We start from the raw sequence: 24,043 nt of genomic DNA, 5'->3' as shown, positions 1-24,043 counted from the left end.
ATTGTCTTCTCGTGCTCAGAGTCCTTAGTTCCTCATCCCACCCCCTCCCTCCCCTGCCGCGCCTTAAGCAATTGTCAATCCGATGACTGTCTGTTGAGCTACCTGTCCTGGGCTTCCTATACAGAAAATCATACAACACGCAAGCAGGAAGCAAACAAACAAAACTCAACAATGACTAGACAAAACGTAGAAAAGCATTCAAAAAGAAAGCATAAAATATTTTAAAAACTGAAACAAGTTTAAAATGGCTCAAAAGGGAACTCAAATGATAAGGTACTGATTGCATTTTAACCTCCCCACATCTGCCCTAACCGACTTCACAGTGCTCTCTGCCTGATAGCGAGGCGCTTCACATCCCTGGACTGTGGTCAGAGGAGGTTCACTCGAGCCTTAATTCTTGTGTGGTCCTTACTAATGGATTTGCGCTTCCACTGTCATCCATTGTCTTCTGCAAGCCAAATTTTCATAATTTAAGCTCGGATACCATTCCTTCTTTCAGATTTGGAATTTTTTATTTATGATCCTTGGATCACACAGTTTGGTGTGCTTCTTCCATGGGGACTTGGTTACTACCTCATTTAAATGACTGTTTATTTGAAGGCAAGCCTTTTAGACCCCAGACACTATTCTTTCTGATAGCTGGCCACCATCTGTTTTCTTCACCACTCTCTGCTATAGCACTTAGATCTTTAGTGACCTCTTCTTGAGGGCGGATAAAGAGACCTGTCTTCTGTGTTGCTCTAAAGACCATCACTAAGAACCACAGTACATAGGGTTACCCAGGAGGCCAGATTCCACCTTAACAGAACTTTCTAACAACTACTGTTGTTAGCTACCACCGAGTCAACTCCAATCTTGACAACCCCATGCACAGTGGACCAAAGTGATGCCTGATCCCGTGCCACCTGTGCAATCAGTTGTTATCGGACCATTAAATTCACAGGGTTTTCACTGGGTGATTTTCAGAAGAGGGTCCCTAGGCCTTTCTTCCTGCCCGTCTTAGTCCGGAAGCTCTGCCGAAGCCTGTGCAACAGCATAGCAATATTCAAGCATCCGTTGACAGACAGGTGGTGGCTGCATGTTTGGTACATCAGCCAAGAACTGAGTGTGAGTATGTTGCTGTGCCAGGATGCCTGTCCCTGGGAGTGCTCCTCCACAGCTCCCTCTTGCTTAGGTTAGGGAGACAGGAAACATGTATGGAGCAGAAGTCTGAGTCAATCTAAAACAGCCTCTAGGATCTTGTTCTAGGACTAAGATTCCAGACTATTCAGATCATTTAAATCGTGACAACCTGTGAGAGGTGGAATTCAGCTGCCATATTTTTTATAGGTTCCCCAGGTGTTCCATCTTTGCCGGGGTGCAGGTGTATCACTTTCAGTCGCTCCTTTTAGTGGAAAGTAACTGGATGTTGTCCTTCTCTGATAGGTGTCCACCTTTCGTAGGTTCTGGCTTTCACAGGTTCTGCTGTCTTACTGACTCACGCACATGAGCATGCATAGTTAGTTGTTTTCCCCACCGAACTTAAATGTCAGTGCTGAGACAGCCACATGGCCTGCCTGCACCCCATGACTGCTGACAAAACATGTCTGGGAATGGACTAGTCTAGCTCTGCAGGCTAGGGCAGGAGAGTAAGGAACATCCCGCCTCAGGACCTCAAAGCCAATACCAGCTAACATCTCACACCTGACCAAAGGAAGCAGTTCCAGCCATCACACTGAAAACAACCAAACCAAACCCACCGCCTGCAGGACAGGGTAGAACTGCCCCCGTGGGTTCTGGAGGTGGTAACTCTTGATGGCATTAGGAAGCCCAGTCTTTCTTGGGCAGGGCGGCTGGTAGTTTGAACTGCTGACCTTGCAGTTAGTGGTCTGACTCACAACCGCTACACGACAAGGGTTCCTTCAGCCAGCAGACTAGAGGTGAGTAATCGAATGCTTGCCAGGATGGCCCAAGAATGATGTTATAAATAGCCAAATGGCTCTGGGCATTAAAAAGAGCTTCCCTATCCATCCCTGGTCTAGCATCTTTAGAATTCAGTTCATCCCTGAACCAGAACCTTCAACTTTGGGCCCATGGTCCCTCCCACTAGCCTGCCCTCCCAGGCACCAGTCACAAGTGTTCCTAACTAGTTATCATGACCAGGTTATGGTTTAGCTAAGGAACTGACAGAGACCAGCTTGGTTTGCCCCTTCCTCCTGGATCTCCTGTGTTCACGGCACTCGCTAGGAAGTGAATCTTCTATGCCTGGCTCCCTTTGCCAGCTGGGTGAGAGGCAGCAGAGAGCCAGCCCCAAACACCTGGGAAAGTAAAAACTCCGGCCCATGTCAGCCCCACAATGGGTTGAGCCCGGCCTTGGGGTTGAGGTCTCCAGGCGCAGGGTGATTGAGCCGCCTCAGCAGAAAAACCGGCTTTGCCTTTCCTAGTGGGGAACACAGCACTGGTTTTGACCCAGCCACCTAACCCCCTGTGGCTCTGCATCCAAGATCTCCTTAGGGATTTACAGGTGGACCTTCCACCACTTTGATAATATCAGTGATAATAGAGATCGTGGTGGCGGCTAGTGGTCATGGTAACCACAACAGCTAGTGTTCACGGAGCAGAACTCCCTGAAAAGTTTATAGCATACAAGTCCCCTTGTTGAATCTTCACAAGATTCCTAGCAGATACATACAATCTACATGGCGATGTTACAGAGGCGGAAAACAGGCCGAGGGAGGTTAAAGAATAAGGCTCAAGCAGAAACCATTGAATTCCAAAGCCTAGATCAGCAGTTCTCAACCTGTGGGTTGCGACCCTTTTGGGGGGGGGGGGGGCTCAAACAGCCCTTTCACAGGGGTGGCCCTATTCATAACAGTAGCAAAATGACAGTGATGAAGTAGCAATGAAAATAATGTTATGGTTGGGGTCACCACCGCATGAGGAATTGTATTAAAGGGTTACCGCACAAGGAAGGTTGAGAACCCTGGCCTAGATGCTGAAGCCTTTCTGCTGGGTCACCTGACTTCTATGCCTGGGCAGCGAAATGGAAACATGGGAAAGAAAGGAGCTTGCCCATCTCTAACCCACTGTCCTCACCCCCCCCCTACCAGTTTCTCCAGGCCCAGCTGCATGCCTTCCAGAGGGCAGGGGAGGGTGCAGCCCCTCACGATGCTTCCCAGCCCCCCTCATTGGCTGATGGCCGCGGCACCCGCAGGAGGCGGGTGTTACTGTGGGCGCTCACAGAAGCACTCAGACATGCTCACGGTCAAGCTGGTACCCTGGTTTGGGGGTTCTATCCCCGTGGGACCCCTGCATTCGCTGACCTTCACCAACATACCGACTTGCCTCGAAATGAGCCGAGCTGCACCCCTCACAGGACTGAATTTGTATTTCCTGGCTTGCCTTTCCAAAGGGACACACTAATCACTGACCACCTTTTGGGGAATAATAATCACCAGGGCACATATGTTTACGTGTTGACCTTCTCTGCTCTGCGTACTGCCGAGAGAAAACCTCCATCAGGCCCGCAGGGAGAGGACCCAACCAGCACGAGGCCATCCATACAGCCAGGAAAAGTCCGGGATGGGGGTCCAGCAAGCCACACGAAACCGAGGGTTGAAAGGGGGCTGCGTTGTGCAAAAGATTAAAATAGGACTGTATTTCAGGCACCGCGTCCGTGTTTCCTCAGAGACCGCATCACCATGACTACTAGGTTTGGGTTGGATGTGTCCTGAAGCCCATCCCAGATCTAAAACGGTACTCACCATGTGTGTGAGGCTCAGGCTCGGTGGGAAGTTCCGCTGCACATCTTACCCAGTCCGGTTTGAACAGCACCGCAGCTGACGGTCTGTTTCCTTTGTAACACAGGGCCCAAGTGGTACTGTGTCTTCGACTTTTTAGTTTTGTTATTTTTTTTACTGTGTTTAATCATCACAGTAAATGCATGCAGTATGATTAATTTTGTGAAAAAGATAAATCCACTCCCATTTAAGACCATTCTGATTCATCGTGACCCTTAAGGGCAGAGTAGAACTCCTCCTGAAGGCCTTTAAAGACAACACAGCGTTACCGGAACAGCCAGCCTCATCCTAATCCCTCAGTGCAGCTGGCGGGCTTGAACTGCCGACTTTGTGGTCTGAGGTGCAGTGCATACCTCACCATGCCTCCAAGACTCCTTGGAAAGCTAGATCGCGACCCAAATCCAAAAGGAAAAGCAGGAGCAAAGTCATGGGATCCCCCCAGGAATTACTTAGAATAGTAATTAGAATAGGAGATCTATGGAGATCGAGGTTTGTAGAAAGAATGAAATGAATATGGAACGTTTCTGAGGCTCATGCTGAGTTTAAAAGGAAAAAGAAAATAAAGTAGTATCGAGAGCCTTAAATATGCAGTTAAATTAAACGATTAATTAAACGATCTGTTTAAAAATGGCTAAAATTAGTGAGGAAGGCCCATTGTGAGGAACAATTGTTGACTGCTGGGGAGGGGGGTACAAAGTGCGGGGGGACAGCCAGAAAGAAGCCTGTGGTATCTGAAGGATTAATCACCCAGTCCGAAGGGGGTTTCGAGGCTCCCACCTGCATTTTGAACTTGGGTCTCAGCCAAAGGGGTGGGATAAGACCTTGACAGAGGGTGTGTGTGTGTGTGTGTGTGTGTGTGTACGCTAATTAAGTATTCAGTGGACACTTGCAGTACCAAGTGCGTATATCAGAGCAGAGCATCCGCCCCCTGCCTCCCGCAAAGGGGCTGGCATCTAAAGATGACTTTCTAAAGGTTGGAGAAGTGCCTGCATGTATTTGAAAAGGAGGGAAGCCTCCCAGCATGTGCCAGCTCCCTCTCGGGCGTTTTCCACAGGGACCATTGCTGACCGGGCTGCTTGTGTTGATTCTCTTCTCACTTGGCTCAGGGTGCAAGATGAATGGGAAGTTGTCCATAAATCAAACACCAAGCCCAGTGCCGTGGCTCACTGTGACCCTATGGAACAGGGTCTCCAAGGCCACTGATCTCTGCAGAAGCAGCCTGCTGTATCTTTCTCCTGTGGGCCAGACCTCTTGATTAGCAGCTCAGTGTTCAACTCTCAGTGCACCAGGCTTCCTCGCGTTGTCGGTGAAACGTTAAAAACGTTCACACTTAATGACTTAATAATTCTTCAGGCAGTCTCAAATGCAAGACAAAGGTACATGTGCAAAGGGAATTTTCACCAAGAAAAACAGCAAAAATCGAGACAAACTTCCCATGAAGTCACATCCATCCCTGTGATGGGCTATTATGGTGCCATGACTGAAGCCGTTCAGTAACATGAGAAAATCTTCAGAACCGAACGTGGAAGCTCTTAAACTAGACATCTGATTCTAATTGTATTCATGTAACTATGGATGATGTGTAATGGAGTCCTGGTGGTGTAGTCGTTACACATGGGACTGTGATCCTCATGGTCAGCAGTTCAAAACCACCAGCAGCTCATCGGGAGAAATAGTGGACTTTCTACTCCCGTAAACAGTCATCACTGGCGCAATGGCGATGGGCTTCGCCCTCCTAGAGATGGGTTGGTGGTGGCTCTTGTTTTCTTTCTGGCCGGCTGCTTTCTCCAGGTTTGTACCAGAAAGGAATATTACTTTCATCACTACGAAGGCTGGATGGGAAGATCGTCTTGCTGTGATCTTTTGAGTTCCCAGCCCCTATGTCAACTCCACAAACCTCAGCAACCGGTTTAGATCGCTGCCGTATCCTCAGCACAGTGCCAGACGTGGACCAGCTCGGTGCACAGTGAGTCGTCGTCGTGTAACACATTCCCATGTCTCTTGTGTGCTTCTCCTTCCCAGGTGATGTGCTCTATGAACTCCTTCAGCATCTTCTGAAGCAGAGGAAACCTCGAATCCTTTTCTCTCCATTTTTCCACCCGGGAAACTCTATCCATACGCAGCCAGAGGTCATACTGCACCAGAACCACGAGGAGGGTGAGTGAGGAGGAGGTTTCTGCTTCCTTGCTTGCCGTGTAGACACAGTCAAGAGGTTCAACAGCTAACTTGACAAGTTGTTCATACTTGTGTCACTGTGTAATTCATTTTGTGTTATGCAAGTATTTTTCCACACAGTACTTAGAGTGTGTCAAAGAAGGCGATGGGGGAAATGCCATGGAAAATAAGATCTTCTCTGAGTTCTCTGAAACACAGCATCTAAGTGAAGAAATGAGATAGATAAATACAGAAGTGTGGGAAAAAAAACAAATCTCCAGAAGCGCCCTGTCTATTCCAACTCAGTGATCCTATAGGACAGAGTAAAATTGCACCTGCTGATTTCCAAGACTATAATTCTTTTTTTTATCATTTTGAAAAAAATCGTATTGGGGCTTGTACTACTCTTATCACAATCCATACATACATCACTGTGTCAAGCACATTTGTACATTCATTTCCCTCATCATTCTCAAAACATTTGCTCTCCACTTAAGCCCTTAGTATCGGCTCCTCATTTTCCCCCTCCCGCCCCACCCCCCTTCCTCATGAACCCTTGATAATTTATAAATTATTATTTTGTCATATCTTACACTGTCCAATGTCTCCCTTTATCCACTTTTCTGTTCATCCACAGGAAGGAGGTTATATGCAAATCCCTGTAATTGTTTCCCCCTTCCCACCCACCCTCCCAGTATCACCACTTTCAGCACTTGTCCTGAAGGGATCATCCGTCCTGGATTCCCTGTGTTTCCAGTTCCTCTCTGTACCAGTGTACATCCTCTGGTCTTTCCAGATTTGCAAGGTAGAATTGGGATCACGATAGTGTGTGTGTGTGTGTGTGTGTGTGTGTGTGTGTGTGTGTCTGTCTCAGGGGAAGCATTTAGGGACTAGAGGAAAGTTGTATGTTCCATCATTGCTGCACTGCACACTGACTGGCTCATCTCCCCATGACCCTATAACTCTTTACTGGAATAAAAAGCCTCATCGTTCTCCCAAGGAGCACCTGGTGGTTTCAGACTCTTAACCTTATGGTAGTAATCCAATGCTAACCACTATGCCACCAAAGCTCCTTGTACAGAAGTATAAAAGCATCACTAATAAGAGGCAGTGCAAAGAGGCTGGATCCAGATATAGGGAACCAGGTCGGCGTCATGACAGTGGTAGCTCTGGAGGGTTCCTCGAAGTTTCAGCAGGATTCTGATGAACCTGTGTCAAGTGGAGAGCATTCCAAACGAAAGACAAGACCAGGGGAAGTCCTGGGGATCAGAGCAGTCAGGTGGCTTAGGCTGGAGAGCTTGTATTCCTTCCCCCTGACATTCATTACAAAGGATTCCAAAGATGCAGGCAGTCCAATTCCTAGTTGGCCTTGAAGTTCCCTTTGTACGTACGGCAGAGCAGCTAGGCATGATTTGTAGCACTCCATCAGCTGTTCGTCGTGATGGATAGGGTACTGTTCACTGCATAAGAAATCTTTTTTTTCCATAGTTAAGTTGCTTTTATTTATTTATTTATTTAATCATTTTATTAGGGGTTCATACAACTCTTTTCACAATCCTTACATACATCATTTGTGTCCAGCACATTGAAATCTTAAAGAAACATTTCCAGCTGCTATAAGACATTCTGAACACTGATACAGTAGGAACAGTATTTTGATGTGCGCGACTAAGTAGAGTCCTATTTCTTACCGCAAACCATTGTGTGTATCTCAAATATTCATTTGTTGGTTGGTTTTGGTGATAGGGAAAAACTTTCAATAATATTCACTCACAAAGGCAAAACCATGCTGACCCAGTTCATAATAAAGCAAGGAGGGCATTAAAACAGTAAAGCTATGGTAGTTTCGGACCACTGTTCATGGACACCCTCACGGCAAGAGACCCAAACCAAAGTGCAGCCACTGCCAGTTCTGTACTCTTGGGATAGCAGTCACCTGCTTCTTCCCACACTGGGGAACTTAAGCCTGAAGTCCAAGGGCCACGGGTGAGTGTGAGGTGAATCCAGTTCACTTAGTGGGATTTCCACATGGAGTCTGTGTTAATCCAAGCAGACTAGAGAAACAAATTTATGGAGACTCATGTGAATAAGAAAGAGGTTTATATACAAGAGCAATTGAATATTAAGAAAACATCCCAGCCCGGACCAGAGCAAGTCCATAAGTCCAATATTAGTCCATATGTCCAATAGTAATCTATAAACTCCTCTTCAGACTCACAGAACACATCCACTGACAGCAAATTCAGGAAGATCACAGGCCAGTGGGTTGGAAGCCTTCTGGATCCAGTGGCATTGTAAGCATCTCAGCACTGGCAGGGGTCTCTACATAGCTTCTCTGGTTTCAGAGGTCTGTTTGCGTCAGGGTAGGTCCATGTGGCTGCTCCACCTCCCAGGACATAGCACCATGTATCTTCTCAGTAGAGTGTCTTCAAGGGAATGAACTGAGAGAGAGAAAAGTGTCTCCTGCCTCCCAGGAGGAAATACAGGAGTTCCCAGAATTCTCAGGCGAAGGCCGTGCCCACACAGAGGCCTCATTGGTTATATCTTGATTGGCAGGCCAGACTCCATCCCTTCACTCGTAACCCTCTCAAATTGACACCAGATTATCTAACTACCACAGAGTCCTTCTGGTGCGGCTTATGAGGGATGTTGTGGACCTCGAAATACTAGAGTCTAAAGTCCCAGGATTCTATAGCATGTGGCCTGGGTCATCAAGTTCGAGGTAGATCTAGGTCAAAACTGCCCAATTAGGAACATAATACCAGACATATTCTCCCCTTGGATTCTGTACAAGTATATTTAAGCTTTCCCCCCTACCCCACTGGGAGGTTGTTCCTCCCTGTTTACCCAGCACCAGAAATACAAGCGCCTTCTCCATTCCTCAAATTATAACAAAGTAGACTGTACTGGAGTTGGTTTGGAACTACAGGGTCTACATCAATATGATGTTCATAACCCTGGGCCATGAAACCCTGGCGGCAGAGTCGTTCTGAGCCAGGCTATAATCCTCAGGGTACACAGTTCAAAACCACCAGCTGCTCTACAGGAGGAAGAGGAGACTTTCTACTCCCGTAAAGAACTACAGCCTTCAAAACTCACAGAGGCAGCTCTACCCTGTCCAATAGGATCGCCATGAGTTGACATACCTGCCCTGTAGGATCACTTGGAGTCGACAGCAACACGATGTTGGGGACTGCCTGTAACCCTGTACTGTGTTGGCTTGGAGATGGCTTGGAGTTGATGGTGTGCAGAGCAGAACTGCTCCTTAGAGTTTTCCCGACAGTAACCCTTCAGAAGCCCATAGCCAGGCCTGCCTCCCGAGGAAGGAGCTCTAGTTGCACAATGGTTCCAGGACTTGGCTGCCAACTCAAAGGCTGGCGTTTCAAACCTATCGGCCACTCTTGCAGGAGGAAATGTGGCAGCCTGCTGCCATTAGGTTGCAGTCGTGGAAACCCTGTGGGGAAGCTCTACTCTGCCCCATAGGGTTGAGTGGAGTCAGAATCTCCTGGGCGCGGTTTTTTGGTTTTGGTCTAACAAGGCACCTCTGGGTGGTTTCTAACCACAGACCTTTGAGCTAGCAGCCATGCATGTAACCATGAGGTCTATTCAAGAGTTCCAAACATAGCGGGGAGGGGAGGTGCTAACTGTGATTATCTGATGGGAGGGTGCCTATGGGGCTCATACACTCAATTCAACTAAGAAGAATCAAACAGATAAGCCCCTGTATCCATCATCCTGCTTCAACAGAAACCTGTATTTTGCCTTTGCAGAATTAATCCCAAGGGGCGGCATGGGGGCCCAGGGTTGCCAGGTGACAGCTCTAATGCCCTGACTGTGGCACAGAGTAATCGGGAGCCAGTGAAGGTTTCCGGGAGACTGTAATAGGATGGAGGGGGCGGGGGCAGGAAAGTGGACACACTCCAAACCCCACGCACTCTGTTAGGTCAGAGTCTCTTTTCTTTGTGTCCCTAAAGAGGCTGATGACAGCGCCCTCGCGATCAGTGCCCACTCCAAATGTCCTGCGCGGCCCTGGCTGCTCGTCGTGCTGGGCGCAGTAGTCAGTCAACAAAAGACCAGGTGGAAGAAAGAACAGGAGAGCAGAATGGAGCTGCAGCTCCATTCCTAGACAGAGCTTCAAAGCAGGCGTGCGGGCACGGAAAGAGGCTATAAAAACCTTACCAGGAGCGCCACCCCATTACCCACAGAGCCTGTAGTGCAGTGCTATGGTGGCCTGGCAGCCTTAGTGAGACCACTCCAGACCTGAGGACGTTTCACATGGCCCTTTTCCTGGGGACCACGCTGCCCTCGATCCATCCCATAGAGCATTTTCTTAAGCTGATGGATCCTCCCCAAGAGCCGGGGAAAGGGGGAATGGGGTTATGCTTAATATTTTGTTGTGTTGGCAAATTTAAAAAATGAGAAGGTTCTTGTTTTCCTAAGGAACACTTCACAAAAGCCAGCCCAACTCCAGGCACCTGCATCTCCTCCTCAGGGCAAGCGCTTCACAGCAGGCCCCTCGCTTCCACTTCCCAGGCCAGGCGGGGATCAAGGCATGCTCTCCTTGCAAGCTCCCTCTATGCTTCTCTCATCCTTTCTTTCCCTGCCTCACCCTTGCTAAATTTAGCAGCTGTCCCCCAGCGGCCTCCCCCACCCCACCCCCACCAACTTGGTGTCTGCATTCCTTTGCTCTTCCTGCCTGCCCTGTGCATTTCCGGCTTGCATAATAGCCAGGAGACACTCCAGAGAAGAGGAGGTGGGTTTACTGAAGCTTGACATTAAGGCAAGAATTACATTACCTAGCCTGGCTCCTCCAATACAAAGGACATGGGATGGTTGCCCTTACCCTTCTGTCTCCATCATTATGACTTTAAAAAAAAAAAATCTCATTTGGAATTTCTCTTCTCCCTTTTATTCCTGACCGAACAGAGGCTTAGCGCCTCACCTCCCCAGCTCCTCCTTGCTTTCCCCTTGTCCTGATTTGACTCATCAGTAGGTGTGTTTGTTGTTCTCATTTGCAGGAGCTCATCAGTAGGGGGGGAAGCCGGCTTGCTCTCAGAGCTCCACACACACCAAGTAAATACAGATGCACAGCCACAGACGCTGTAATGAGCAGTGCACTCCGGTGTTAGGACATTGGTGGCAGTGAGCTCAGTCAGGAAGTGCACGGAGCTAATGAGGCCAAGGTCAAGGGCTTCCTTGCCCTGTGGACCCGTTAGCAGTGCCACAGCCCCAGCTCTCGAAAGTAATGTGTGCTCCGAGACCTTGCCCTAGCCTGTGCCACGTGCCCTGCTGCCTGAACTGCTCAGACACAGGGCACGCTCTCAGGTGAGCAGGTAAATGTGACAAGGGACGTGTGGCTCTATACCAAAAGCAAAAAGCCAGACCTGCTGCTGGCTTCCAGCTGATTCCTCCGGGGCAGTTTCCAGGGCTGTCCTCTCTGCAGAAGCAGACTGCCACCTTTTTCTCTCCCAGAGCGGCTGGCAGGAGGGAGCCACTACCCTTGCAAGGAGCAGCTGAGCGCACCTTCTGCTCCTCACCCCACTGTCATGGCAGGGATTCTAACCCTGAATAGGGTTTCTGACGGAGTACTTTTTTTTTAATTTGTGAATTAGGTCAAGGATTGCCGAGCAAATCGTCCGCCTCGCGTTCAGCAACTCATCAGGCCTCCCAGGGTCTTGCCCTACTGCCATCTTTTGTTGTGTCCACATGCCTCTGGACGAATAGGGTCTTTCCTTCGTATCATCGGTGCCTCTCCGGCCCCGTGACTGCCACCTCCACTCCTTTCTCTGTCACGCCTGGTCGCCGGCAGACTCTCTTTCTTTTGCGTGTGGAAACCTTCTTGATTCTTTTGAACTGTGTTTTCCTACAGACGTCGTGCCCTGCGCTTGGCTGAATGTTCCCCAGGTCCACCCGAGTCCTGAGGCGTTGCCCAGAGTCATCATTCGGCTTTGACACTTGTTAGTATTTCATCCTGTTTGTACCAAGGTTTTGCTATCCATTCTTCGGGCAAGGGGCATTGAGGCTGTAGGCTGTGGGTCTTGACAGGAGCAGCTAGCCTCATCTTCCCCCTGGGAAGCACCTGGTGGGTTTGTGCCACCAGCATTTCAGGAGCGCTTATCCCACAGTGCCACCAGAGTGCCTTGCAACTCCTTATCAGGTGGTATCAAAGAGTGCAAACAGTTAAACAGACTCGGCTGCCCCCTGCCGAAAGGTTGACGGTTTGAATCTGCTCAGAAGAATGCCTAGGGCTCTACTTCTGAAATGTCAGCCACTGAAAACCCCATAGACACCAGGATTCCGCTCGGGCACATGTGGCATTGCCATGCAGCACAACTGACTCCAGGGCCCCCAGTTTGGCTTCTCATGTCAAATGACGGCCACCATAGACTGTCCAGGTGGTTTGAAGAGGCTCTCTACCTCCAGGCTCTCAGACAGAGGGCACCATTGGCTGCAAAGCTACTGCCTGGCAGTGTTTGGATCAGTGCTTATCCCCTACACCCAGTCTCCTCCTCCTCTATCCTGGGGAGGAAGGGGGACAAAAAGCAGACCAAACTTAATTATCTCTAGAAACAACCCTGTTAGATTTACTTATGATTGGTAACACATAATTAACTTGGTTATACATCAGTATAGAGAAAGCTGGGATTTTGGGGGGGGGTTAGAGGGGGCAACCTATAAAGTGAAATTATGCATATAGTTTCCCCGAGACCCCTCGGAGGGACCCGCCTATCATGTCAGTTCCTCAGCCCCAGCCCCTCCCACACCGCTCCACTAGACAGTGGCAGGGCCTTCACAAACTGTAATGTCAGAATATGCACGCTCAGCACCGTGCTCATTTTCTGCAACCGCGGACACTAGTTTAAGGTGGCAGTTCAGTTTGGGTGCATGCAGCCTTTAGTCACAGACAGATAGGAAAATTGGGAGTGATGGTAGAAATTCAGGTGTCGAAATAGTGTTGATCTGAGTTCCCCTTACAACTAGCATAAGGTCAGGACACGGACGTGAGGGAAATCATTTCTTTGTGGGAGGCGTTGTGTGCCTGTGTCAAGGGATGGTCGCATGCATTTATGCACACAATTGCACTATTATCCCTCCCTCAACAAGCCCCAGTGCCAAGGACTGCTTTGGAGAAGGGATTCTTAATACAATATTAATGAGATAATTAAAGAAGATGAAGTATATGAATCTATTTTATAATCATCGAATGATAGCTGACATTTATTGCTCCTGATTCTGGGGCTGGCCTGAGCACTTCAATATTTAAATCATTTCACTTTCCCAGTCACCGTATTAAGAAGGTAATATTATTCCCACTCTATAGATGAGAAAAGCTGGGCTCCTTGCAGAAATGTAGCCCATCCCCAATCACAGTTCCCAGGCAGCAAAGTGAAGATTTGAAGTGGAGTCTGTTTGACTCCCTTGCCTGTCTTCAGTCCACTGCAGGCAGCTTGGAGAGCCTGCCAACCAGTTGTCATGAGAGCCAGAACCAACTTAGGGCAGCCCCATGTGTGTTCAGCCCAGAACTGTTCTCCATAGGCTTGTCAATGACTGATTTATCCAGGCCTTCTTCCGAGGTGCCCCGATGGACTTCAACCTCCAACCTTATGGTAGCAGCCAAGGATACTGACCCTTGGTATCACCCAGGAACTCCACACCTTGGCTGTACCCACCCAGCACAATAGCCTTTTCACTCGTGTTATTTCTGTGCGTGTGCAAACCTCCTGAACAGGGGAAGAGGAGTTGACAGGTGAGTTGAAGCATTGTCGTGGGAAAGCTATGGAATCGTGCTGAGGCGACTTTCAAGCCACCTGGCTGGGCTACAGGGTGGCAGGTTCCAGTACTCCTTCTTGTAATTTTTCCACTTCACGGTATTTGGAACTGAGCCGGGGTGGAGGAGTCAAACTACTTTTCATTTTTCAATTGTGATGTGGGTGAAAGTCTGCAGAGCAAATCCATTGTTCACACTTCAATTTACACACGTTGTGTTTCCTAACAGTTGTTACTGCCCCCTTCGTGTGACAGCACCGGTTCCCATGCCACTCGTCCTTCCTCCTGCCCTTCCCTGCCTTCGGAACATTGTTGGACTCTTCTGGGGCGTGCGTTCTTACATACATGAGTGTTGTTGTTCATGTGTATAGAGAGGCATTTCACTTGCTCTGATTCCTGGGGAGTGTGGGGTGGGGTGTCCGTTCGAGATTAGTAGGGTCCTAAGGGCTACAGTCTTGGCGATCCCACCAGTCTCTATTAGACTGCTACGTCTGATCTTCTTGATGACTTTGTCTTCCTCCCATTCTGTCCGGACGTCTGTGGGCCTCACGGGAGCTGACAGTCATGGCAGCCAGGCACCATCCTGCTCTGACCTCTGGGCACTGGTGGCTGCCATGCATGTGGCTCACTAGCTCTCTGGGTGAGTCATTTCCTGGCATCTCGGCTTTTCTTTGCCCTCAGCAGACTGGACGAGAGCAACGTTTGCATCTTAGATGGCCACTGGGGAAGGTGCCTTTTGAGAACCCCAAAGTCTATCTCCGTTCACTATATTAAAAAACACATGCCAAGTCAGATGGCCTTAGTCCTTATCGATCATGGACGCCCTTGGAATAGGCTTGGTGGCATGATGATACTTTTCCAGCCTGTGAGAAAAGCGTGGCCTCCGTCACACACTGGCTTCTGGGAACCGAAGCACTGGCTCTCAGGACCCAGTCCCTCAGAGCGGATGCTGGCTCCTCATCACAGCACCAGCATGGTGGTGGTTTTCAGTTGTGGTCCAGACAATCCCGACCCATGGCAAACCCCCTCCCCCGGGTTTCCAAGGCCATGACCTTTCAGCAGCAGAAGAACCGCCCACCTTTGGGCTAGTAGTCGGGTCTTTTCCTTTTGTGCCACTCAGGCACTGGCACCGGGTGGCATAGTTGACACTTACTGCTGTTCAAGCTGTGTCCCCTGTTGTCAAAACCATTCAGCTTCTCTAGTCTTGCTCGAATGGTGTTGATGACTGATATGTCAAGGAAGCCATTGGCTGAGATGTGACACCTTGGTTACACCTGGTGATGATTGTGTACTAGACTGGGACAGGAAAAGTCATGGCTGAGTCGTATGTGCCCTGTGGATCCAGGCTACCTGTTTGTTCAAATCCCAGTCCCCACAGTTTATCGGCTGTGTGACTTGACTTCCTTGTATCTTGGTTTCCATGTGTCAAAGAAGGAAGTTAACAGTCTTTACGGCACAGGGAGAAGCCCTGATGGCGTCGTGGTTATGTGTTGGGCTGCTAACTCCAAGACCGGAAGTTTGAAACCACCAGCCAACTCCACGGGAGAAAGATGAGGTTTTCTACTCCAGTAAAGAGTTCCCTCTGGGAACCCAGAGGGGCAATTTGACCCTGTCTGTGAGTCAGAATTGACTTGATGGCAGTGAGTGACTTCGTTTTGTATCACACAGGTGATACAGTAGTTTAGCATCTGGCTGCTAACAGAAAAGTCGATGGTTCAAATGCACCAGCCACTCCGTGGGAGGAAACGGTGTCAATTTTCTTCTGTAAAGATTACGGTCTTACAGAGCCTGTGGGCAATTGTTTTTGTTCGAACGCATAAGAAAAGAGAGAGTTGATATGAGACGTGCCCCGGCTCAGCACTTACCATATAGCAAGTACTCAGCGTGTGTTATTCATTCTCACTGTCCGATATCAGTGATGGTTATTTGCTTGCTTGTTTGTTTTGTTGTGTCCCACCCACCTCCCCGCCATTTTTCTGACCCATTCACCCTATTGTAACCTCATGCACTAGTGCAAACACCTGATTTGGGCATCCCATCCATAGGAAAGGCCTGTTGCCTCCCCACATCATTACCCTCAAACTCGGCTGTGGATTCACCAAGCGCCCTCTGCAGCATGGTTTCTGAGGAAGAAAGCACTTAAAGTGTCAACTCTAAAGTATTCTCAGAACAGTCTGTCTTTAAAATGAGAACTGCTTTTATTTTATGTTACCTCACAGAACCTGGCCCACAGTAGGACCCCTCTAAATGTGTGTTAAATGAATGACCCCTTTGGGACCTCTCTATTAATCTGTTGACTTCCTCCGAATTTAAGAAGGGTAAGATGAACCTTTTTGATGCCCCTTTCAATTGGGTGCTTCTGGAATCTGGCAAGAAGTAATGAGACATCCCACTGGAGGAAGAATAGGCCCACAGCTGGACTTCCTGTTTTCCCTGCCAAAGCAGCCCCCAGGAAACTAATTAACACCTTTTCTCTGTTGGCTGGGAGGCCTTCCACTCTCCCCCTCTTCGCAGACCTTCCCTTCCTTTCCAGGACCTCTACTCCTACTCCGCTTTGTTCCTGGCCTGGAGCAGCATGACCTTTTGGACTCTGACCCTTGTTGGGGAAGTGGCATTTGACCTGTCTAGGGTATCCAGGGCCGCCCTTCCTTTCATCTGAACGGTCCTCCCCTTCTGCCTCCTCCAGCTTCTCCGGTGGCATGGAGGCTGCTTTCAGGCCTAGGGCTTCATCATCCTCCCAGGTCAGAAGTTTTGGGAGCCAGAAGTCCCCTCATCCGGTGTGAATTATGCTCCTAAGATAAGCAGGGATTCTTCAGAAACCTCTGTTTACAGCTAGGAAAGTATCTGTCCGTCTGTTTGAGATTAAGAGATTGGAGCGGTGCACTGTCACCTCCGAAGAAGGAAATGGGTCTGTGGTTCTCTTACGGTCCCTGGGTATTTAAGGTGGAGCCATGGTTAGTGGTTGGTTACCTTTTACTCCCTTAAAGAGGTGCAGTCTCAGAGGGACTGCTCCACCCTGTCCTATAGAGGCAGCATTGACACAGTGGTGACGAGAGTGAGTTTTAGAGTTCGGGTACTTAAGAAGGCCTGGGCTGGTAATCTGATTGGTCAGTAGGTCAAACCCACCAGCACTCTATGAGAGAGAAGAACTCTAGAAGACCCTGCCCTAAGGAGGAGGTCTGGTGATTCCATTGGGGAAGCACTCAACTGTTAACCAAAGCCCGCACCTGCTCTAAGGAAAGAGATGAGGCTGTCTGCTCCGGAAATGATGAGCAGTCCTGGAACCCCATGGAGACCAGTGGGAGAGATTGACTCAACGGCAGTGAGTTTTTGGTGGGGTAACAGAAATGGTCAAACCCCGAAATAACACCCAAAGTTTGGCAGTTCAGACCCACCCAGCAGTCCTGAAGAAAGGCATTGGTGATCCGCTTCCATAAAAGATGGCCACCCAGGAAGCCATAGGGAGCCGTTCTGCTCTGTAGCACGAGTCGGGATCCACCCGGCAACAGCTAGTTACGGTTAGCATACTCATGCCACCCCGGGACATCTCTGGGTTGATCTCAGTCCTCGCTCACCCCAGTTCATAGGAATGACTCATTTCCCTTCTTTACCACCACCCCAAAATCTAATTAGCTCGTCTGACATCAAATCCCTTGATTTCTTCACTTCTTTGGGAGCATCTTTAAGAAGGGAAAAGCAAACATCCTCCAGGACCATTTGAAGGGAGACCCACCTTAGCTGCCGATAAAGGATGGGAAGCCCCCTCACTCCGTGCACATTTGCATACACATTCTGTAATGAAATACTATGTCAACTCTGACTCATAGGGTTTCTAAGACTGTGAATCTTTATGGGAACTGACAGCCTCATCTGTCTTCCACAGAGCTACTCATGGCTTTGAACTGCCAACTTTGAAGTTAGCGACCTTGAAGTTAGCACTCTCAGGGCTGGCTCAGAAGGTGCGTCATGATGTGAAGTAATAGAGATGACGCCTTAGAGCACTGCGTTATCTGATTTCTCTTTCAGCCCCTTTCAACAAGTGCTTTATGCACTTCCAGGCGCTATGGCAGGCCTGTGGTGTTTGCACTGGCATGTGTGTGAACCACTCCTGAAGCCTGTTTTGAATTCCAATTTGAGACCCAGAACCTGTAACTTTTGTGTCACTCTTTGCATTGTACATGTTTCCTGGTAAGCTTTTATACAGTGTGCAGGGAAGAGTGAGGGACACGGTAGACTGAGCCTGAGGACCAGGGTACCAGCTGGGCCTGTGAATTCTGGTCTCCCAACTGACTCGCCACCACGGTGATGCAGTAGAAGTGTGGGGGAGCCAAGCTTGATCTTGGCCTTGGCTGTATCCTGGAAATTTCCCCACTCAATAATCTTGACTTTCACCAAAGACTCCCCCGCCCCCCCCCCCCCCCGCCGCCCAGAGTTGACAAGTTGTTCATTATTTCTAACCTGATTGAATTGTGTCAAATTTTGATGGATTAATTTTTTTCATAAAGGTGGAAAAAATCACACCAAAATGTACTGTCATCATCACGCATCCAGCCCTAAGTTACTGTGGGCCCTTCCCTTCCGAGGAGAAGGGAATGTTTGTATCCACAACTGGTCCACAGAGAAACTACTTTCCACCAGAATGGCAGCTCCCTACCAGAGCTTGCTCTCCCTCCCTGCTCTTGCCATGCCACAGTGACTAATTATGTTTGGCTTTCCCTCCCTCTTCCTTGTGCTTGCTTCCCGCCCATATCTAGACCTTCAAAACAAGGGCAACGTGGATAATTTCCCAGTTTCCCAGCTGGGCAACTCACCAAGAACAAACCCAGACATCAAGGCCAGACCAAAAAAATCTTCTGGTTTTAGACAGAAGACTCCTACATCTGGGGGCTTTAATGCACCCACTGTCCGCTTGGTGCATTTCCTGTGTCCGGAGCTTCTCTGCCTGCCGGCTCTAGTCGCCTAAGTTTCCATACCCTGCTGCCAACTTATAATAACAGAGGCAGCCGGGTAGGCGCGTCAAAGCCCACTCCGCACGTGGGCGCAGGCTTTGCGAACTGAAACAAAGCTTGGAAAGGCTCATCGTGGGTCTTTCAGCCTTGGCAGTGGTTGTGCCCAGACCACCAGGAGCCTGAATTAAATACCCTCCATTGCAGCTCTCTACCATTGATGCTATCAGCTTCATCGAGTACTTCCTCTTGGAGTGGTTTCTGCAGAGGAATAAATAAACCCAGCTCCTCCAAGCCTAGTTCCTGCCCGGATCCCAAGTCAAAAAGTAAAATCTGAGTTGGATTACCCAGAGCACTGTCTCTCCTTTCTTCATTGTTCCCAAAGATCCAGGCAGGAACAGAGAGTGAAATCTCTCCAGGACATTACATCAGTTCCTCTTTTACCCTTTGGCATAAAAATTCTTCCTCTCATAGTCCTACCAGACTTCCGAGCGCTTGCCCTGAGTACACACCCGCACCCTGAACCTTGACGCCCAGGACATCAAAGAATGCCTGCAGGTAACCGGATTACTGACCAACCCCTTTGTCCTTTGGGAAACGTGCAAGACAGGAAGGGAATTCTGGAAATAGGCTTTTTCCCATGCATGGTCTTCTCGTCCCCATGTATCTGTAAGCTATAATAAGCGTGTAAGTATAGAGGGATAATCTGTAAATGGTATTTACAAGAACGACATATGGAAGGTCGGCATGCAACTATCACAGTGGTTTGCAGTGATCTTGTTTCCAAAAAACGAACCATCGACAGAAGATATGTTCATGTTTATGGGCAGAATTGAGGTCCTAATTAACCAGGAAAAGAAAATCCGCTTCAACCCCCAAGTGACTGCTGATCATATTAATAACCTCAGCTATTAAAGTTAAACAACTGCATTTACCCAGTGAATACCCTGTAAACACACGGGTTGAAGTGAAGGTGTTGGTACTTGTCATCATTCACTGTACCCTTAGACATCGGACACTGTAAAATAGGACAAAATAATAATAATCTATAAATTATCAAGGGTTCATGAGGGAGGGGGGAGCAAGGAGGGAGGGGGGAAATGAGCTGATACCAAGGGCTCACATAGAAAGAAAATGTTTTGAGAATGATGATGGAAACAAATGTGCTTGACAGAATGGATGGATTGTGATAAAAGTTGTGCTAGCCCCCGATAAAAGGATTTTAAAAAAATAAAATAAAATTGTACCCTTACAAATTGACTTAAAACTTTAAAAGTTTTCTGTGATGGAACATCTCACACCGAGACAAAAGGAAAGAGAATTACGTGCTGACAACGTCATGCACCCTTCACTCTCTTTTGGTGGCTAACTGCCGGAGATGTTCTTGACGCCTCTGTGTGCCCGACTCTTCTCCTTGAAAAGCATGCACTATTTTACAGCAAACCCCATTCATCTGTAAATAAAGCAGCATGTGTCGGAATAGATAAGTCCTTTTCATAAAATTATAATCGGGGAACCATCACATCACCCAAAAAAACCCACAGTCCTCATTATTAACAGTTATTTTGCTAGTGTTGACATGTTCCCAATTATCCTGTAGATATTCATATAGTTTCTTTGAATGGAGAGTTGTTGAATTCAACACTGGATTGCACAGTGTAATTGGTTGGTGTGTCTCTTAACTCTCTCTCAGTGTGTAGCCCTTCTTTCTCTCTTGCCTACACAGACACCATCCCAGACTCTCCCCCCTCCCTCTCTCTCTTACAAGTTAGTTTTTGGTTGTCTTGCAGAGTTTCTCACGATCTGAATTTTATTTATTGCAAGTTGATGGTGTTACGTAACATGTTCTTCTGGCCCTCTATACTTCCTGAAAATACGTAGTAAGAGCTAAAGACCTGATCCAGTTCAGCATCTGTATTTTGGCAAAAGTACTTCTTAGGGAGTGAGGCGGGTGCCTCTGGAGAGGAGACTGACTCCTGGCAGTTTCCTCCTCATGTTAGCTATCAGGATGATCTGGATAGCACTCCTGGTAATAATTACTTTGATAATATAGCCATAATCATTTTCTTATGTTTGATATTTGTAGGATATACCTATTTCTATCCTTTTTACTTTTAGCCTGTAGGTATCCTTTATTTATTGATTGGTTTTTATTAAAAGATCATTGTATTGGGGGCTCTTACAACTCTGATAACAATCCACACATCAATTGTACCAAGCATATTTGTACATATATTGCCATCATTATTTTATAAATATTTACTTTCTATTGAGCCCTTGGTATCAGCTCCTCTTTTTTCCCTCCCTAACCCCACTACCACCCTTGTGACCCCTTGATATATTACATATTATTATTTTCATATCTTACACCCACTGCTATCTGCCTTCCCCCACGGGGTTTCTGTTGTTTGTCCATCTGGAGGCGGGGGATGGGGGTGGGGCTTGTGTTTCAATCATTGCGATTGGTCCCCTCTTCCTCCCCTCCTCTTCACACCTTTTCCCTACTTTCCTTGTATCACTGCTCCTATTCCTCTTCCTGGAATCCATGTGTTGTGAGCTCTTATCTCTTATCTGTACGTGTGCACATGCTCCAGACTAGCCTGCAGCGAAAGGCAGGACTGGGGTCATTATAGTAGGGGGAGAGGAAGCCTCAAGGAACCAGAGGAATATTGTGTTTCATCAGTGCTATACTGTGCCCTTGTTAACTCATCCCTTCCTTGTCACCCTTCTACAGATGGGTTTTAGGTCTCTTCTCCGACCCCCCTTATTCTCAACAATGTTTTTTGGGATCTTCTGATGCCTGTTACCCCATCCCATCGACACTTCATGATCACATAGGCTGGTGTGCTTCTTCCGTGTAGACTTGTTGCTTCTCTGCTAGATGGCCGCTTGTTTAACTTTAAGACCCCAGATGCTATATCTTTTGATAGCTAGGCACCATCATCTTTCTTCACCACATTTGCTTATGCACCCATTTTGTCTTCAGCAATTGCGCTGGGAAGGTGAGCATCACAGAATGACAGGTTAGAACAAAGTATTCTTACATTGAGGGGAGGTCATGATCAGAGGCCCAAATAGGTATCCTTACTTTTAAGCTACGTTTCTCACAGGCTGCATGTAGTTTGGTCTTGTTTTTGTTTTCTTTATTTCTTTCTTTATAGGTTTATTTCTTTTTCTTTCTATACCTTAAATATAGTATTTCATTTCAACAAGAAGACGACCCAGAAGCAATTTTTAAAATAAACAAATTAGCCTTCATTTATATCATTGCCCCTGTATGTGTATGACATTCATTTTTTGATTGCTTTTCATATTGTCTATTTTGTCTTTGCTTTTTAAAGTAATTTGTGGTGTATTTGGATGTCATTTTCAGCTTGAGGGTTGCTGAGTTTCTTGGATCATCAAGAGTGTTTTGGGAAATTCTTTTATATTTACTTTTTGCTTTGTTTAGTTTTGTTTTGGTTTTACTGACTTTGGAAATACTTGGGCTTTTCTCTTTCTTCTCCTGTCCCCCTGCCCTCTTTTAAGAGGGCTTCCTTTTTTCTCTGCTCTCCTGGATTCTCCTTACATGTATATTATTCCAACAAGCATCTATTCCTCTTTCATTATTTATATATATATATATATATATATATATATATATATATATTCAAATGTACTAACCCTTTCTCTTGCTATCTCTACTCTGCCACTACTACATTCATCCAGTACTCTTTCATTTTGGATATTGTACTGAAAGTACTAAAATTTTCATTGTGTACTTTATTAAGAGTTTCCATGTCTCTTCTGAGATTCTCCATCTGTTATGACTCATCACAGTCATAATTTCCTTTCAGTATTGAGGAAATGGCATCAGGGCCACAGTGACCTCCTCCAGCTACTCAGTGGGGAAGAAGAATTCAGCTCTACCAGTGGCCAACGTTGATTCCTCTGAGGCAGAGGTCAGACATGTCCCCACCCTCTGTCCTTCTCTTTCCTGTCTGACACCAGTGTCATTCTCTGCTGGGTTCAATAGTCCATTGGTTTAAGCCACACAGAACCCACAGGCCATCCTTAAAATTATGGGATTTATGGGTGAAGTTAACAGGTGACAAGTGAACATCGGAACAATATTAAGGCTGCAGTCCTTCTGTCTGCAGCAGTCCATCTGTCCAGCCATGCCAGTAGCCACATCTCTCTCGAGTGCTCGGTCTCTCATCCACATAGTTCCTAGACCCCTACCTCGCTCTGACAAATTTTGCAAACCTCCTTTGGCATTAGTAAATGCCCAAAGTGCATCCCACTCTGCAAGCCAGACCCTTGCCTAATGGTGCTTTCTCCATGAACCTGAAGACCACCGCTCCATGGCGTGGCCTCTCATGCCTGCAGTTACACAGGGCTGCCACCTCTTCATGCAGAGATACGGCGTGTGGTTCACTGGTGTTGCCACTTCCTTGGTCTTACGGTTCTCTGATCCTGTAGAGGCCTGGAGTCCAGAATCATAATGCATCGCATAAAGAATTATGGCCACAAGGGCCCTGTTAACTGACTACATCTCAGGAACCTGCTGTTGTATCCCTGAGCACTAGACTCGTAGCGGTAGCTGCACCCCACCCGTCTAGTTCTTCTGCTTCAAGGGTTCGCAGGCACTGAAGTTACAGTGGGCACTGAAACACTCATGGGTTGCTTTGGGTTCTTGGGAGGCTTGTTTTTCACACTGTTCTCGCACAGCTCTGCTTGAGTCTTGCCCCTGGTCCTCACACGAGTTCCTTTGTCCTGGAGCAGAGCCTTGCCTCCTAAGGGATGACAACCACTCCCGGGGTAATGGAGAGCCTGCCGTGCCCATGGGGCCCTTCTGAACTCATCCTGCCATGGCTGACAGCTGAGATTGCAGTTCACTCTCTCATACTGACAGCAATTGCTTTTCTCTGCGTCCCCAAAAAGCTGCCCCCCGCCCCACCGGCAGATGTGCTGTTCAGGGATGAGACCAGGATTGGGGGAAGCTTTTCTAGGCCGATTTAGGGGCTTCCTTCATAAAACTCTCTCCAGTATGGGATCTGCCTCTTAGGCTTTCTGCCATTCTGGCGTATGCCCCACCTACTCATCCATCTGTTGACTTTCTAGCGGCCCCACACTGCAGGGGCTGGGGCATATGTAACTCTGTATTTTCTCTCCATGCTGGCCCCTTCTCTAAATAATTATCGATGTATGATTTTTGCCTGCTTGGCACACTGGTAAGTACCTTGGTATACTTCTCCTCCCCACGCAACCCCTAACTCTGTAGTTGCCATTTGTGGGAGAATTCATCCAATCCAAGTTATTCTGCTATTGCTGAGCCTGGGAGGCCTACCCTCCTCTGAGACGTGGCGGGCTGCCATCAACACTGCCTGTGCTGTGCTCTCCTCACCTAGCAGCAGG

General features: G+C 47.9%; 1 protein-coding gene across 5 annotated transcripts in view; it reads left to right on the top strand.

The window, feature by feature from the left end:
• Positions 1-24,043, top strand: part of ETV6 (ETS variant transcription factor 6) — a 294,712-nt gene that overhangs the window by 236,271 nt on the left and 34,398 nt on the right. For 4 of the 5 annotated variants that reach the window (XM_075552062.1, XM_075552063.1, XM_075552060.1 and 1 more), the window contains one exon: positions 5,802-5,936. The exons of the other annotated variant lie outside the window; for it this stretch is intronic. In XM_075552062.1, coding sequence (XP_075408177.1) covers positions 5,802-5,936 — 135 coding nt within the window. The remainder of the gene's footprint in view (positions 1-5,801; positions 5,937-24,043) is intronic. 5 annotated transcript variants of the gene reach the window in all.

This window comes from Tenrec ecaudatus, chromosome 6 (genome assembly GCF_050624435.1).
Source record: "Tenrec ecaudatus isolate mTenEca1 chromosome 6, mTenEca1.hap1, whole genome shotgun sequence".
Lineage (NCBI taxonomy): Eukaryota > Metazoa > Chordata > Mammalia > Afrosoricida > Tenrecidae > Tenrec > Tenrec ecaudatus.
The sequence above is the reverse complement of the archived record's forward strand: the minus strand, read 5'-3'. Positions and strand labels throughout refer to the sequence as shown.